The sequence below is a fragment of the Aristolochia californica genome, unplaced genomic scaffold (genome assembly GCF_029961685.1).
Source record: "Aristolochia californica isolate CCGP_79_NKW_82.1479 unplaced genomic scaffold, dmAriCali1.0.hap1 SCAF_5, whole genome shotgun sequence".
NCBI lineage: Eukaryota > Viridiplantae > Streptophyta > Magnoliopsida > Piperales > Aristolochiaceae > Aristolochia > Aristolochia californica.
The window spans coordinates 40,583,946-40,599,349 of NW_027182214.1; the positions used below are offsets into that span (position 1 = coordinate 40,583,946).

General features: G+C 35.5%; 1 protein-coding gene across 1 annotated transcript; it reads right to left on the reverse strand.

The window, feature by feature from the left end:
• Positions 1-13,714: 13,714 nt before the first annotated feature.
• On the reverse strand, positions 13,715-14,835 carry LOC137966709 (uncharacterized). The gene is made up of 2 exons (XM_068813401.1): positions 14,493-14,835; positions 13,715-14,363 (listed from the first exon to the last, which is right to left on the reverse strand). Exons 1-2 carry the CDS (start codon positions 14,781-14,783, stop codon positions 13,908-13,910), a joined length of 747 nt encoding a protein of 248 aa, XP_068669502.1. The 5' UTR covers positions 14,784-14,835; the 3' UTR covers positions 13,715-13,907.
• Between the last annotated feature and the right edge of the window lie 569 nt (positions 14,836-15,404).

Genomic DNA, 15,404 nt, shown 5'->3' on the forward strand with positions numbered 1-15,404 from the left:
GATCACATTCTTATTTCTTTTTTTTTCTTTCTAGGGGTTCCAAACATACCCATAATTTCATCACCATGCATGGTTTTTTTTTTTTTCTGGCGATGGACTCATTATTGCTTTAAATGGGTTGGATTCACTAGATTTACTCCTTTTGTCCTACAAATGCATGATAGCTAAAGATGGAAAGATCAAATTTAGGTAGGATTTTTTAAAAACATGAATTTGAAATGGAGTCTTGAACCAAAAACTGAAACTCTACCCGTCCCACCCTATTTCCCTTCCCCCTCAACCCTATAGCCCTTACTAGGGGTGGCATCGAACCGAGCCGATTTGCAAGTAACTCCAGCTCGAGTTCGACTCAGTTTGGTTTGATTTACACAATCTCGAATCAAATTCAAGACCGAGTTCGAGTTCATTTAAGTTAACGAGCTCGAACTCGAGCGAACCGTGGTTCGGTTTAGAAGCTCACGAGTCGGTTCATTAATTTAACGAGGGTCTGAGAAAAACCAGCGATGCGGGAGGGATTATGCGTAGCGGCAACTCCGAGCTCGAGAATCAAGGAAATGGGGATTTCAGGCTTGGGAAGATCGAAGGAAAATCAACTGCTGGTGGTGAGAAAAATCATACTGAAATCTACTTATTTAGGTAAGTTTTGGTTTTTAAATCGATTGCATTTTTTTTTCTTACATGTTCTCTCCGATTTCTTTCTCTCGATTCTTCTTCCTCTCCGAGTGTCGCTGACGAAAGTGACGGAACAGAGGCAAGATCTTTATCTGTTGCCTGCTAGTATTCATGTTAATAAGTTATGTTTTGTTTTCATCGACGACGGAAGTGACGGAACAATCGAACATCGGTAATCTGATTTTTTTCATTTTTATCTGATGAGTTCTTTGCATTTTTTATTTGTTGAGTTCTGCATTTTTTGCATTTAAAATTTCTATAAGAGCTTCTTCCGGTCTTCTTCCTCTCAGATTTCTTCCTCGCCAACGGAAGTGATGGAACAAAGGTAAACGATCTAATCTATTCCTCTGATCTCTAAGAGTATGTTTCAACAAAAAAAAAGGGTACATCGTATGCAGTCTAATTTTCAATATGTAGAGCATCGTTTTCTGTAGTTTGCTAATTCCATTTTCTTTTCAGCATGCATTATTTTATACATTTTTTAAAAACAAAAGTATTATTTTTATACATTTTCATTCATAATCTTGCTTGCTTCCGGTTACCTTTTTTTCTATTTACATGGTAGAAGTTTGTTTCAAATTTTTGTATTTCTCAGGACATAAATTTTATCAGTTCTTGTTCATAATCTTGATCTTTTTCAATTACCTATATAATTTTACAGGTTCTTATGTAACCTTACTTGTCTTGATTTCTTCAGGGTATAGTTTTACCAGTATCTGTTATTATCCTTTCGAGAACTTTTTTATGTTTTGGGGAAATAGTGATGGATTTCTAGCCGGTGAATAACTAGTTGCTTAAAAACATCCCCTATTCCCACTTCCTCCTCAATCAAATATTACGACAAAGCTCTGTGTGGAGAGCCCCATCTTTGGCCAATTTATTGATACATCGCCACAAAGGATCTGAGTTGTTCATCATTATCATTGCCTAATTTTAGATAGATGTCATGCCCTAATTTTAGGTAGATGTCATGCCCAATATGAGGTAGAGGTCATGCCTAATTTTAGGTAGAGGTAAGACCCAATTTTAGGTAAAGATTATGCCCAATTTTATCTACAGTTTATTTGACATGTATTTTATGCAAAGTTTTAAATGTAGGTTGGCTCAAACTCGGCTTGAGCTCCATTAAAATTATTGGACTCAAGCTCAATTACAATTTTAAACTCGAGGCTAGGCTTGACTTGAGTTTGAGTTTGAAATATTTAAATCAAACTCAACTCAAACATAGGCAGGTTCGGATTCAGCTTGATTTAATGCCACCTCTACCCCTGACCCATCCCCACACCAATGTTAAATCCTTGACCTATACCCGCTTTAGCTCATAACAATCCCTAATTCGTTAAACTTCTAAAAATTATTAAAATTTTAACAATCTATGAAATAATTATATCACTTAAAATCAAATTAGCAGTATGAAAATAAAGAACAAAAAATACTCTTAGAAATTATGGAATTTTTATTTTAAATACACATCTTATTTAAGTTTGTAAACAAGTAAATAAAGTATTCAAGTCAAGTTCAAGGTATATAAGGCATATACGCCTTTGAAAAATTTACAAATAAATTCTATATCTAAGTTTTACTCGTGTAAGGATGTTTTTTTCAAATAATTTTGTTTTTACATTGAAGGCAAAAAACTAAATGCCTAACAATTTACTTTCCCCTATCAAACATCAAAGAGATAAACTTATGTCAAGAGCAAGTATAAAAAAAGGCATATGAAAAACTAATGTCCAATTACTGAAATATGGACTTGGAAAGAAAATGGTCAATTGTAATCCTTTTGATCCATACTCCTAATTACTTAGCCTCCAATCGTTCCATCATCAAAGGTAATCATCTATGGTTTCATTGGGACTAGTCGGTTTCTAGTTGACTACATGTGTGAGATTTTCGATCATGTTAAATATGGTGTACACTTATTCGCGGTTCCCCTTCAAAGGTAGTCAATTAATGTAAATTTTGATTTTCTCAATCAAGTTAGGGATCCTACCAATTAACATTACAAGATTATATACCTAAAATAAATGCATATTACCTTTTGATCCCAGTAACTTGATCAACTTCCCTTTCTTTTTATCTTTATTAGTGGGGAGCGGGGGGCGGGGGTGTTGGTTCTTTTGTGCTTCTTCCTTAGTGTCCCTTAGAATCTTTCATTCGAACAAACATGTGCAACCACTGGTTCTAAATATGATCACTCTTGAAATAATGACTACAACTCGAACTAAACCATGTGCAACCATTAGTTCTAGATGTTGGCCCAGGTGGCTTCTTACGGGGGGGAGGGATTGAAAAATTGAGAATTAAAAATTAAAATTTCAATAGGGATAACACAAGATTTTTTGGTATTGAAGTTCCCCTATTGGTGTCGAATTTAAACCGAATTTTTTGCTTCACTTTTTGAGTTGTTAATGTTGGTTGAATTTCTTATTTGTTTTCAAAATCTAGTTAATATTTTACCAGCTTGAGTATCTTTATTTCCCTAAAAGTTTCTTTTGTTTGATCTCATATTACACTAGTTTCTTTAAGAGAAATCTTTCCCATTATGAGTTTATTTTCATTTTTGACAAAGTTTGAAATTTTGAATCTAGAAAGGTTTGTTTCTAATTCTAGAATCCAAAAGTGTCCTAAATCTCCCCTATTTCAGAATTATCTCTTGAATATTTTCTTTGTAAATTGATCAAGTTGTGTTAAAAACTAATTGACATATTTGAGAAGTCTATTTTTATAGAGTTTCTATTATTATGTTCCATCTCAAAACTTTCTTATTGGCGTTTCTTAAGTTTCCTTGATCATCATGTTAATAGAGGATTATTTTTTTTTATCTCCCTCTTGAGTCAAACTTGGTCACTTTTTTATCCATCTATTGTTAGTAGAATAACAAGTACAAAAAAAAGGTATTTTATTCCACATGTTGTGTTAAATGTTATGTCAACAAAATATCTAAGTGAAAATCATTGCTTAACTAAGATAGAGCCAAGACTGCAGACTCTTGAAATAAAGAAAATCTTTGCATACGATTGCTACATTAGTTGATGAGAGAGAGGAGAGAAGGTATCCTCTATTTAAGCTTAAAAATACTACACACTTTGGTTTTAGCAAAATCATGTTAACTTAGCTACACCTTACATTTATAATATACAAACTATAAATTTTCAAGAATTGGATTTGATGATTTAAAATTATAGAATAATAGTTAGAAAGGGCCTCTTCCACCAGGTTATAGAAAAAAAGGGAGATGGGAGAGTATGATAAATTAAAGGAAGTACTTTGCAAATCCAACATTAGAAGTTCAAATTAGTATGAATCAGATATAAAGTCTCATTCTTGATGGCTTAAACGGCTCGAAAAGTAAAACTTTCTGCTATTGCTTGAACCTTTCTTGCAATCTAACCTTTGGTACTTCAAATATCAATTTCTCTTTGTAAAAAATTCAAATTATCAAAATTCTTTTTGTGTTGGAAAGTGGACTTGAAGATCTTTCTGTTAATATATAATTTGAAATATAAAAATTTCAGTATGGATGTATATTTCCAAGAAAATAAAGGGTATTGGGACAGAAAAAAAAAAAAAAAGATAGAATACAAACTTAAACTACTAGAGATGATAGATCAGAAAAGGATCATATTATCTCTATGGGTTGACTAAGTTAACTCACAAAACCTACTCTAATGCCATGTTGAATTTATGGAAAAGATAAAAAACTTCACTAACTTGTTGTAATTTGAGTACAATGAGCCTCTATTTATTATAGCATAAACAAGTACAATCCAATTACAATTAAACTACATTTGTCCCAATTACACCCAAAGTCAAATACTTAAAAGACTAGTCATAGAACAATTAAATAATTGCACATAAATAGAAGACTAATATAACTAAAACAACTTTAACTAAGACTCTTCTATGAGACCTCCTCTTGTGAGACTCTTGTAAAACTCTACCATAATAATTTTGGCTATGTGAGACTTCTTGCTATGAGAGTCATCTGAGACTGTTTCATATCTACTCTTCCACAATTCTAAAAAGCTAACCTTGGATTTTTCTTATTCTTTGACAAGTTTATAATTTATATTGTTTTTAGTTGTTGACTCCAATATAATTTACAGTCTTCTTACAAGACTAAAGATGGGATTTAATCTTAATTTTTCTTTTATTTTATCCCTATGCACCACACAAGTTTTCCTACTAGTAAGAGGCTAAAGATGTAGACAATGTTTTATTTTTAAAATGTAGATTATATTTTCACACAAAAAAGAGTTTCATAATAAACCAAACGTTTAGTATTGTTGTCATCCACTTGACAAGATCAACACTGACCCACAAGTTTCAGAATTCATCATTAGAGAAGAAGTGGGAGTAAATTTGAGAATCATTTGGGCATAAACATGCATGAGTTGGTTATCTTTTATTACATTGAATGAAAATGCCAACTTTTAAAAAAAATTCATATACTAAACATGTTTTAGTATTTTTATAACTATATACTTTTCATTAACTTACATGATCATGTTATATAAAATATTTACTTTGCGACTATATTTTTGGCTACACATCATACTAAGTTATACTATGACAAAATTATGTTTTTTTGTTATTTTCTTTGCCATTGTTATTAAACTTGAACTGAATCATTTAACTAAAGTAGGTTAATTCCATCATACTCAATTTTTTTTATCAAGTTAGAGTACTGTAAAACTAAAAAATAGGTCAATTGCGTTGACTAGGCCACCTTTGCAATTTCATATAAGAACCCCAGTTAGAAGTCTAACATAAATTTTAGATATATGATAAAGTCAATAATAGTTCAACTAATGGTAAAACCTAATTGAATTGGAGCAAACTAGATCTAGTTAGCTTAAGAGGCTATTGATTGAGTTGTTAATAACATTGTTGTTACGCTTCAATTTTTATTTTTTGTAATATTTGTTGCTATTTTTAATACATTTTATAATATTCTTTAACTCCCAAAGCTCTAAATACTAAACTAGCACAACGTCAAATTTCAACATGAAACTAAAAAAATTCTAGTTAAATTTACTTAATTATTTAAACTACTTTTTATTTTTAAATTTTGATAAAAAATATTTTGTACTTTGAAATAAGTAGTTGATAGTTGTTGTAGTTTGTGTTTATTTATTTTTCTCAAATGCACAACCCCCTTCTTTTTTGAATCACTTCTCATTGTCTTAGTTTCTTTTTTATTTTGCTCTCATTACACAAGCTACCATATACTAAATAAAGCATCATGTTTTCACCAAAGCGGTTTAAGTTGTGCATGAGATATAGGCATTGTCATTGTTAAGAGAATCACTAAAACCTTTAGACAGTTTCATTTAAAAAAAATTAAGCAAGATATTTTCTCATTAATTTAGTGGGCTTGCTTGTTAATTTGAATATTGCATAATTAATAAAAGATTTTCTTGTTTTGTATAAGTACTTACTTAATCTTGGAATATTGTTGAAATACCCTCTTACTCTTATCTTTAACCTTCTATATGTATATATAGGATAACCTACCATCCCCACCCCCCTCCCAAATCCAAGTTATGTTCACAATTTAATCTCAAAGGGATAGATTCAGATTTGGACCCCTTTTGGATATGGTGGTGTTGACAGTATATTCACTCTCTTCTTGATTTTTTTGATAACAAAATTTAATAGAACCGACAATTATAAATCTAGTATGACATATACTTTTCCTTCAAGAGACACTCATTTCAAGCTCTAAAAGCATCAAAATGAATCAAACTTTTCAAAGACCTCAATCATCATGGAAAGTCAATAAATGTTGAAGAAGCACCCTTGAAATATGAAGACAAATTAAAGACTAGAGTTTTATGACTTATTTATAAATGTCAAAACTTAGTCTATGTAAAAGAGAGTTGTCCAACTCCTTCCAATTTGAGGTATAATGCAAACTAGGAGCTTTAGGACATAAAATACATTAAAACATGTTTTAAAACCATCATATATATATTTCAAACATATTAGAAGCACTTAGGATAATTCATTCCCATGTTTTAAAAGTTTATTAGATGAATCGACATTGGAATGATCGATCAACATCTACCAAAGATTGATCATCTAGAAGTGGACAAGCTAAAATTATAAAGCATGATAAATTAACTTGAGTCAATTGATCGATCATCCAGAACATGGCCTAACCGTGCTATAAAACATGATAGATCATCCCATTTGGATTGATCGATCAATACTGTCCAGGTAAAGAAATTCTTGTTGATTGATCGATCAACCTATAAGACTGATCGATCATATAAAACTTTGCTAGTTAGGGACATGAAGCATGATCTATCATAGGAAGTACATTGATCGATCATAAGCAATGCATTGCCAAAGGGAATTCTGATTGATCGATCATATCATGTCAATGATTGATCAACTTAAAATATTAGACCCAATGAAAAGATATTGATCAATCATACCATGTCAATGATTGACCAACTTAAAATATCATACCAAATGGAAATAAATTGATAGATCATACCATCGATCAATAAGACACATTTTGACAAAAAAAATAGTCGTTACACTTGATTGATCTATCAATGTAAACTCCGATTTTTGTAAATGGGCAAAAAATTGCTAGTTTGGCTTGGGGAACTTATAAATACCCCACCCAACCTCCCATTGAGAAGTTAATGAGTATTTATTGGTACATTCACAAGCTTTAATTCTCAATTCTTTGAAAATCCTCCCAAAGAGCTTTTGTGAGAAAGAGTGACTCTACACCCTGGAAAATTTCCTACTCTTTTTTCTCTCCATTGTATCTGCATTATACAAGCTCTACCATTTTCATTGTGCAACAAAGCTGGAGAGTTGGATTTCTCAAGGAGAATATTCTATCCAATTGATAAAGAGTGTAAGTTTTATCATTTCTTTAGTAATTTTATTTTGAGAAAGGTTCATTTAAAACCTATTGAAATCTAGATAGAAATGACCTAGCTAGAGCTAGAATCCAAGCAATCTCTTGGGGAGATTATTTGTAAAAACTTGTATGCTACACATAGCTTAAAGAGAGCTTGAATCTCTTTGATGTAAATTCCTGCTAATAGAATTAAATTAGTGAAGTTTCCCAAGCACGAGTTCTTGGGCAGTGAATACCAATAAGGGAACATCGATAACAAACATCTTGTGTTATCTTTGTGGTGTGTCTGTATGCTTTACATTCATGATTTTTATTTCCATGCCTTAAGTAAAATTTTAACATGTAAACCTCAATTCTCTTCTCTCCTCCCCCCCCCCCCCCCCCCCCCCCCCATCCCTCTTCTCTTAAGAAGCTACCTGGGCCAACAAGTGGAACATGTTCAAGCTCATGAAGAAGAATGGGTTTGTGAGAGATTTGGGTCATAATTTAAAACAAATTTTTTTTACTCAAGGATAAACCATTGAATTTATTATAATAATAACTTAAGAAGAATAAATAAAACAGTAATAAAAATAAATTAATGACACATTTACTGCTTAGTTAGTAAAAGCACACTATATTGTTAGAACTACTTAAAATATGATTGAAAAAAGTTTGATTTTTAAAAAGAAAAAGAAAATGAAAAAAACTTCTCTTTGATATAAAATGAGAAAATCATTATATCTCAATCTACCACTAATGATCCGACATCTATATTAAGCCTAGAATTGAATGAGATCTTGATCAATTCTTATTTAGATAAAGTTTCAATGTGTCTGATTCAAGTTCATGATATTTAAACGCCTTTGCATAAGTCAGAGCACATTCAAGTCCACCAAAAAGGGGATCAATCAAATTTGGTTTGGATTTGGCTGATTGTCAGAGTTAAATCTATAGCTCAGTTGCAATCCATGAAAAATAAGAGAGAAAACAAAAGAGGAACACAATTTCTATTGTTTGGGTGCACAAGGAAAATAAAAAATAATTATTTTAAATATTTTTAATGTTTAAAACTATATACAAGCCTAAGAACTTGATCTTTAATTATTAAAATATTATTCATAGACTTCTATGATTTAATATAAATTTATAAATTTATTATAAATAAGCATTTTATGATTTAATATTTCTATGAATTTGAATTTAAGACAATACTTTTGCCTTTTTTATATTACAATAATTTAAATTTGAATAATACAATTTAAACTATCTCTTCCAATAATCTTTAGATCATATTGGTGGATATAATATCAAGGGTGCTAATAGTTTGGATCACTGGAAAACTTCTAAGTATCATAATATATAATATAATATAATAAATTATTTAAAGAAACACATAATAAGTTACATTTTAGATTATTAAATTGGAAAAGTTTATGTTAATTTTAAAGAATATTTCACTATATTAGTTTTTTTCCTAAATTTTATGATAATATTCAAGAATATTTCACTACAATGGCTTTATACCACCCTATCCCTGAATTTAGGGAGACTCGAAACTCAATATTTAGGTTATCCCTTCCACAAAATGCCTATGTGACTTTGAATCATCGTCTCGTCTCTAACTTATCGAGATATTTTACAAGCTTAGTCTTGTTTTAACTTCTTCTAATATATTTAATGCAAGATTTACGTTAAGTATTATATATCCAAATTTGTGTCATTTACTTATGTTGAAGATACTATTGAAGATACCTCACCTTGATTAAAGGCTTCCCTTTTGTAAAGATACTGTTGAGGATAATTAGACTTGATTAAGGTTCCTCCTTTGTAAACTTTCTATTTTCATTGTAATCTTCTGTATATCGTGATATATGATTTTGTAAAGGCTATAAATAAATCATCTCACCACCTTCGACGTGTGGTGGTTTTTATCAAATCCTTTCATGGTATCAGAGCGGGCGGTCTACCTTGTTTCTGCTGCACAACCCTAGATTTCTCTCAGAATTTTTTTTAGAAATTTCTCGTTGCTTCACCGAGCTTCTCTGCTCATTTTTTTCTCTCTCTTCTCTGCTGTGGTACCGTTGTTCGCTACATCGTTCGCCGTCTGTCGATGGTGAATCAGGTCATCCTCATCGAAAAATTAATTGACAGCCACCTGTCAAAGATCGCGTCCTACATGAATCTGAAGCCTATATGCCGTCGCGTTTCCATCTCACGCCAAGCTCTTCGCGCTCACCGCCATTGGCTCTTCGGCCCTAGTGCCGATCGTCCCCAGCCTACTAGAGCCAACGCCATTGTCCTGTATCGCTATCGCCATCCGCCGTTGTCTTCCATGGAGCCTCCTGGAGAATCCTCTGCTCCATCGAGCAGAAAGAAGAAAATCACTATAACGCAGAGAGCGACACCGGTGAGCAAGTATAACGCCAGCATGTAAAAAAAAAATCGTCTGCCTTTCTTCCCGTGGCTTTCGATTCCTCTTCTCATCTTCTTCCTTTTAACATTCGCATCCACATGATCACCATCAAGTTGTCTTCCTCCAATTATCTTCTCTGGAAAAGTCAATTTCTTCCTCTCCTTGAGAATCAAGAACTGTTGGCCTATGCCGATGGAACTCTTGTTCCTCCATCCCGTTTTGAACTAGCTTCCTCTACCACACTCAACCCCAAATTTTTGGCATGGAAATCAGCCGATCAATGGCTTCTCAGTTTACTGCTCTCTTCTCTCACTGAGGAAGCCATGGCTACCATTGTTGGCCTCTCCACTGTTCGCGATGTCTGGGTCGCATTGGAGAATACATTCAGCCATCAATCGCAATCCCGTGAACTGCTACTCAAGGATGATTTGTGGCTGATGAAACGCAACACCAAACCAGTTGTTAAGTACGCTCATACCTTTAAAGCTCTTTGTGATCAGTTTCATGCCATTGGGAGACCTGTCGAGGATATTGACAAAGTGCACCGGTTTCTTCGTGGCTTCGGTGCCGAAATTTCCAGTTTTTCCACCACTCAGATGGCTCTCACCTCTCTCCCCTATTTTGCAGATTTAGTTTCTAAAGCAAAAAGTTTTGAGTTGTTCTAGCGGTCCCTTGAGCCTTTTGCCACCACTATTGCGTTCACAACCACTCATCACGGCCGTAACAATACCCATGGAACTTCCTCTGCTTCCCCTAGTAACCAGCGAGGTTGTTATCATTCCCATGACAACAACTCTTCCAACCGAGGACGTACCACTCTGGTCAGGGTCTTCCTCCACCCGGCTGCCAAATCTGTCGCATGGAGGGCCATTATGCTAACCGCTGCAATCAGCAGTATACTCGGACTGATTCCTCAGCTAATCTTGTCGAAGCCTTCAACACTTCTTGTTCTCTTGCTGGACCCGAGGCTGCTAACAGGTTTTTGGACATTGGGGCTTCAACCCATATGACCACTGATCCATCTACTTTAGACCAGTCCAAAAATTATACGGGTAAGGACTCTGTGATCGTAGGAAACGGTGCATCTCTACCCAATACCCACACTGGTACCTTTTCTCCTGTTCCAAATATTCACTTATTAGATGTCTTGGTTGTCCCTCATCTCACTAAAAATCTTCTTTCCATTAGTAAGTTAACGTTTGACTTCCCTCTCTCTGTTACATTTATTAATACTTTTTTCACTATCCAGAATCATCAAACGGGAAGGGTGGTGGCAACCGGTAAAAGAAATGGAGGGCTTTATGTGTTGGAGTGCGGTAAGTCTGTTTTTCTTGGTCATGTGAATCACTCTATTATTTTATTTTTAAATAAAAAATGACATCTTTCTCTTACTTCTTTATTGCCTTCTCCCAAACTATGTAGTACCTGCCAACTTGCTAAAAATCATCGTTTGCCTTATTCTCGAAATGAACGCAGGTCGTCTCATGTGTTCGATTTCATTCATTGCAATCTTTGGGGTCCTTTCCCCGTCAAATCAAATTCGGGTTTTCTCTACTATGTAATTTTTATTGATGATTATTCCCAATTCAACTGGCTTTACCCTTTAAAATTTAAATATGATTTTTTTGATATTTTTCTTCAATTTCAAAAATTTGTGGAAGACAAACATTCCACTCGTATCAATATTTTTCAAAGTGATGGTGGTGCGGAATTTACTAGCAATTGCTTCAATGCCCATCTACGTTCTTTTGGCATTCGTCATCAACTCTCTTGCCCATATACACCTGCTCATAATGGTTGTGCTGAAAGAAAACATCGTCATGTGACTGAGAATGGCCTAGCACTTCTCTTCCACTCTCATCTTCCTCTTCACTTTTGGGTTGACGCTTTCAGCACCGCAGCTTATATCATCAACTGGTTGCCCACTCCACTCCTTGGAGGTAAGTCACCTTTTGAACTTTTATACGGCTACTCTCCGAATTATGAAAATTTTCATCCTTTCGATTGTCATGTTTATCCTTGTTTGCGTGATCATATGCCTCACAAACTTTCTCCCCGTAACATTCCTTGCATTTTCTTAGGTTATAGTCCCTCTCACAAAGGGTTTCGTTGTCTTGATCCTCTCACAACTAGGCTGTATATCACCCGTCACGCTCAATTTGATGAAACTCACTTTCCTACAATCCCTAGCTCCCAGGCCCAACCTCTCTCTTCTCTTCACATTTCCAATTTCTTGGAACCAAATCTTCCCCATATTGAGCCACACACCCTTCCCCTCCTCCCTGTTCCCCGCACATTCCTCGATCCAACTCCTCCCTGTGTAATATTTGTTCTGGCCCTTTGGATGAGTCTGTACAGGTTGATAATGCTCTTATAGGTGCTCCTTTGCCACCCTCGGCCTCTAGTCCGCCTTTTATTGAGACCGTTGCTCAACCTCCTTCTCCCTTGGGTTCTCATCCTATGATTACCCGAGCGAAAGTTGGCATTTTCAAGCCTCGTCATCCAGCGCATCTTAGTGTCTTGGGCTCCTCTGGACTTATTCTTTCTTGTTATTAAGCGTATTCTTCGCTATGTTAAGGGCACCCTCCATTTTGGCCTTATTTTTCGTTCATCCACTGTTCCCAGTGCGCTAGTCGCTTATTCAAATGTTGATTGGGTTGGCTGACCCGATACTCATCGTTTCACAGCAGGCTACTCAATTTATCTTGGTAACAATCTCGTTTCTTGGAGTGCAAAGAAGCAACCTACTTTCTCACGCTCCAGCTGTGAATCTGAGTATCGTGCACAAGCAATGACTGCTGCTGAAATTCTTTGGCTTACACATCTTCTGCATGATCTCAAGGTTCCCATTCCACGACAACCCCTGCTCTTATGCGACAACAAACATGCTATCTTCTTAAGCTCTAATCCTGTTTCCCGCAAGCAGGCTAAGCATGTTGAATTAAATTACCATTTTCTTCAGGAACTCGTTGTCGCTGGCAAACTTCGCACCCAGTATGTGCCCTCCCACCTACAGGTTGCTGACATCTTCACCAAAAGTGTTCCTCGACCTCTTTTTGAATTTTTCCGATCCAAGCTTCACGTTCGTTCCAATCCGACGCTCAGCTTGCGGGGGTATTGAAGATACTGCTGAAAATACCTCGCCTTGATTGAAAGCTTCCCTTTTGTAAAGATACTATTGAGGGTAATTAGCCTTGATTAAGACTCCTCCTTTGTAAACTTTTCGTTTCCATTGTAATCTTCTGAATATGGTGATATATGATTATGTAAAGGCTATAAATAAATCATCTCACCACCTTCGACATGTGGTGGTTTTTATCAAATCCTTTCAACTCAGAATAGTTAATGAGAAAATTCTAAATATTAAATATTTAATAGAAATCTTACATTAAATATATTGACAAAGAATGTTAAATCCAGAGAAGAGTTGGCCGGCACAATATATATCAACCTTGGTAAATTATTTTATATATTTTCCTTGTCTCCCGGATATAAATTTGTTTTTACTAGTCCAAACTCCAGATTTCATGGGTTCAATTCCAGGCTGCACCGTATCAGCCGGAATCACTCCGGTGCTGACCGGAAAAGAGAACGGAGACAGCAGCACTATGATTGGTTTTCCAAAGATTTGAATTCTTATGTCAGGATGTAACAGAATACCGATCGGTTTTGTCTTATTTTGTCCTCTCTTTGCGGCGATATCAAATAAATATTCGTTCTTATCTAGAATTCTTCTTTCTGAAAAGCATCCTCTCTGATCATGGCTTACTTCACTTTTTCATTTTTACAGTTACAGCTTACAAGTGATTAATCACTTCGATCTTCACCTTTGTCTCACATGAAGTGGCTGCTCTCGGCCTCTCGTCTTCCTTTCTTGCAGCGCCCTCTGTGCCACTGATATCAACCCCAAAACACTAGTATCAAGTTCAGACTGAATTTTACCATTGGTAATTACAGGACCTCGTCAGCCACTGTCCTTGCCCAGAAACGGAGATGCTTCTTCATGTCCGCTCCAGATGCCGCCGAGATCGGTGGCATCCTCAGATCCAGCAAGGGAGAGTTGGGTCTGTTGATTAGCCAAGCCTCTGACAAGTACGGTCTGGTTATTAGCTTCTTCTTCTCGCCGAGTTTCCGCAGCCCGGGAATCACACTCATCACATGGTCTGTCACTTGGTCCTCTTTGAAGATGAAACCCAGATCCATGAACCCTTTTATCTCCTCGTTCTCGAGCTCCGCAAAGCTCTTGCAGCTGCTCATCTTGGGTAGTCTTCTCCTCTTCCGAGTTTGCGCACCAGGAGACAACGAGAAGGATCCGATTTTGCTCGAGGAAGCAGCCGGTCCCAGATGTATCCGTCGGTGCTTGATGACAAAATCAGGACACTCGGGTACTGTTGTCGGCCTCTCCAGCTTATAATCACCAATCGTCATTGCTCATCAGTTTTCACTCGTTAATTAATCTTAGCCTAGTATCTGTAAATTCAACAATTCAGGAAGTACAATTGTTCGACAGTTTTCCGCACAGAAATTTGTTATTACCTTGGAATTGGAATAAGTATCCATGTCGTAGTGGATGCCTAGCTCGCTCTGCTGTATGAGTGAGGCCGGAGGCGACGCCAGCAGCTGCAGCGGCGGCGGCGGCGATTGCGATGGTTTTTCCGATATGGGTGCCTGTATAATCTTTGTCTTCAGGACGATGTTTTGGCGAAACCAGAGATCGTTCATGAATTGGAGGAGGATGCTAGGTGAGTACTGGTCAGAAGCAGCCATGGCTTTGGCCAAGGAACCTCTGATCCAATCTCGGAACCCAAATAGCAAGGAGCTGACCATTTGTGGAAGGTGGTGAGTGATATACCTTGCAACATATATATTTGTTAATTCCTTGAAAATGAACTCGCAATGAATGAACAATAATGCGGAAGGAAAGGAGAAAAAAAAGGAAGAAGACGAGCGAGTGGGTGGGAAGGGTGTGGTCGTCATTCATGGGCTCCCTTGTCGACCCTAATTTACAGTCTTTGAAATGATTTAAGCTTCATTGTTTAGTCGAGCTCATGAAGGGTGTTGTGGTCAAACCAATTCCCTATCATGAAAGCCAACAAAGACAAATTTAGAGATTAATTATGGCTAATGTGATTGATTGCGTGGGACTTTGATCCATTTGTCTATGTGCTTATCCACTTAAAAAATTGATTTGGCCAGTTGAAACTTATCTAATTTTTTAATAAGACTTAATTCTAAATATAGGTGATGGAATTGTTACAAAACTTTTAGTTTTAAGTGGTCTAATTATCTTCTTGTCATATAAACTATTTATAATTTTATTCCAAAATTTTGATTTTGTCCTTTAATAAGTAGTAGTTGCTTGATAATTTTACCAAATGAAGCCAAAAGAAGCAAATTTTTCAGTTTGTCCAATTCAAATTGGTCAAACCACCAAATTCACATGAGGTA

Coding starts and splice junctions, on each gene's coding strand:
- LOC137966709 (XM_068813401.1), bottom strand. CDS start 14,783: ATGGTCAGCTCCTTGCTATTTGGGTTCCGAGATTGGATCAGAGGTTCC. Junction 14,364..14,492: donor ATACTTATTCCAATTCCAAG/GTAATAACAAAT, acceptor GGTGATTATAAG/CTGGAGAGGCCGACAACAGT.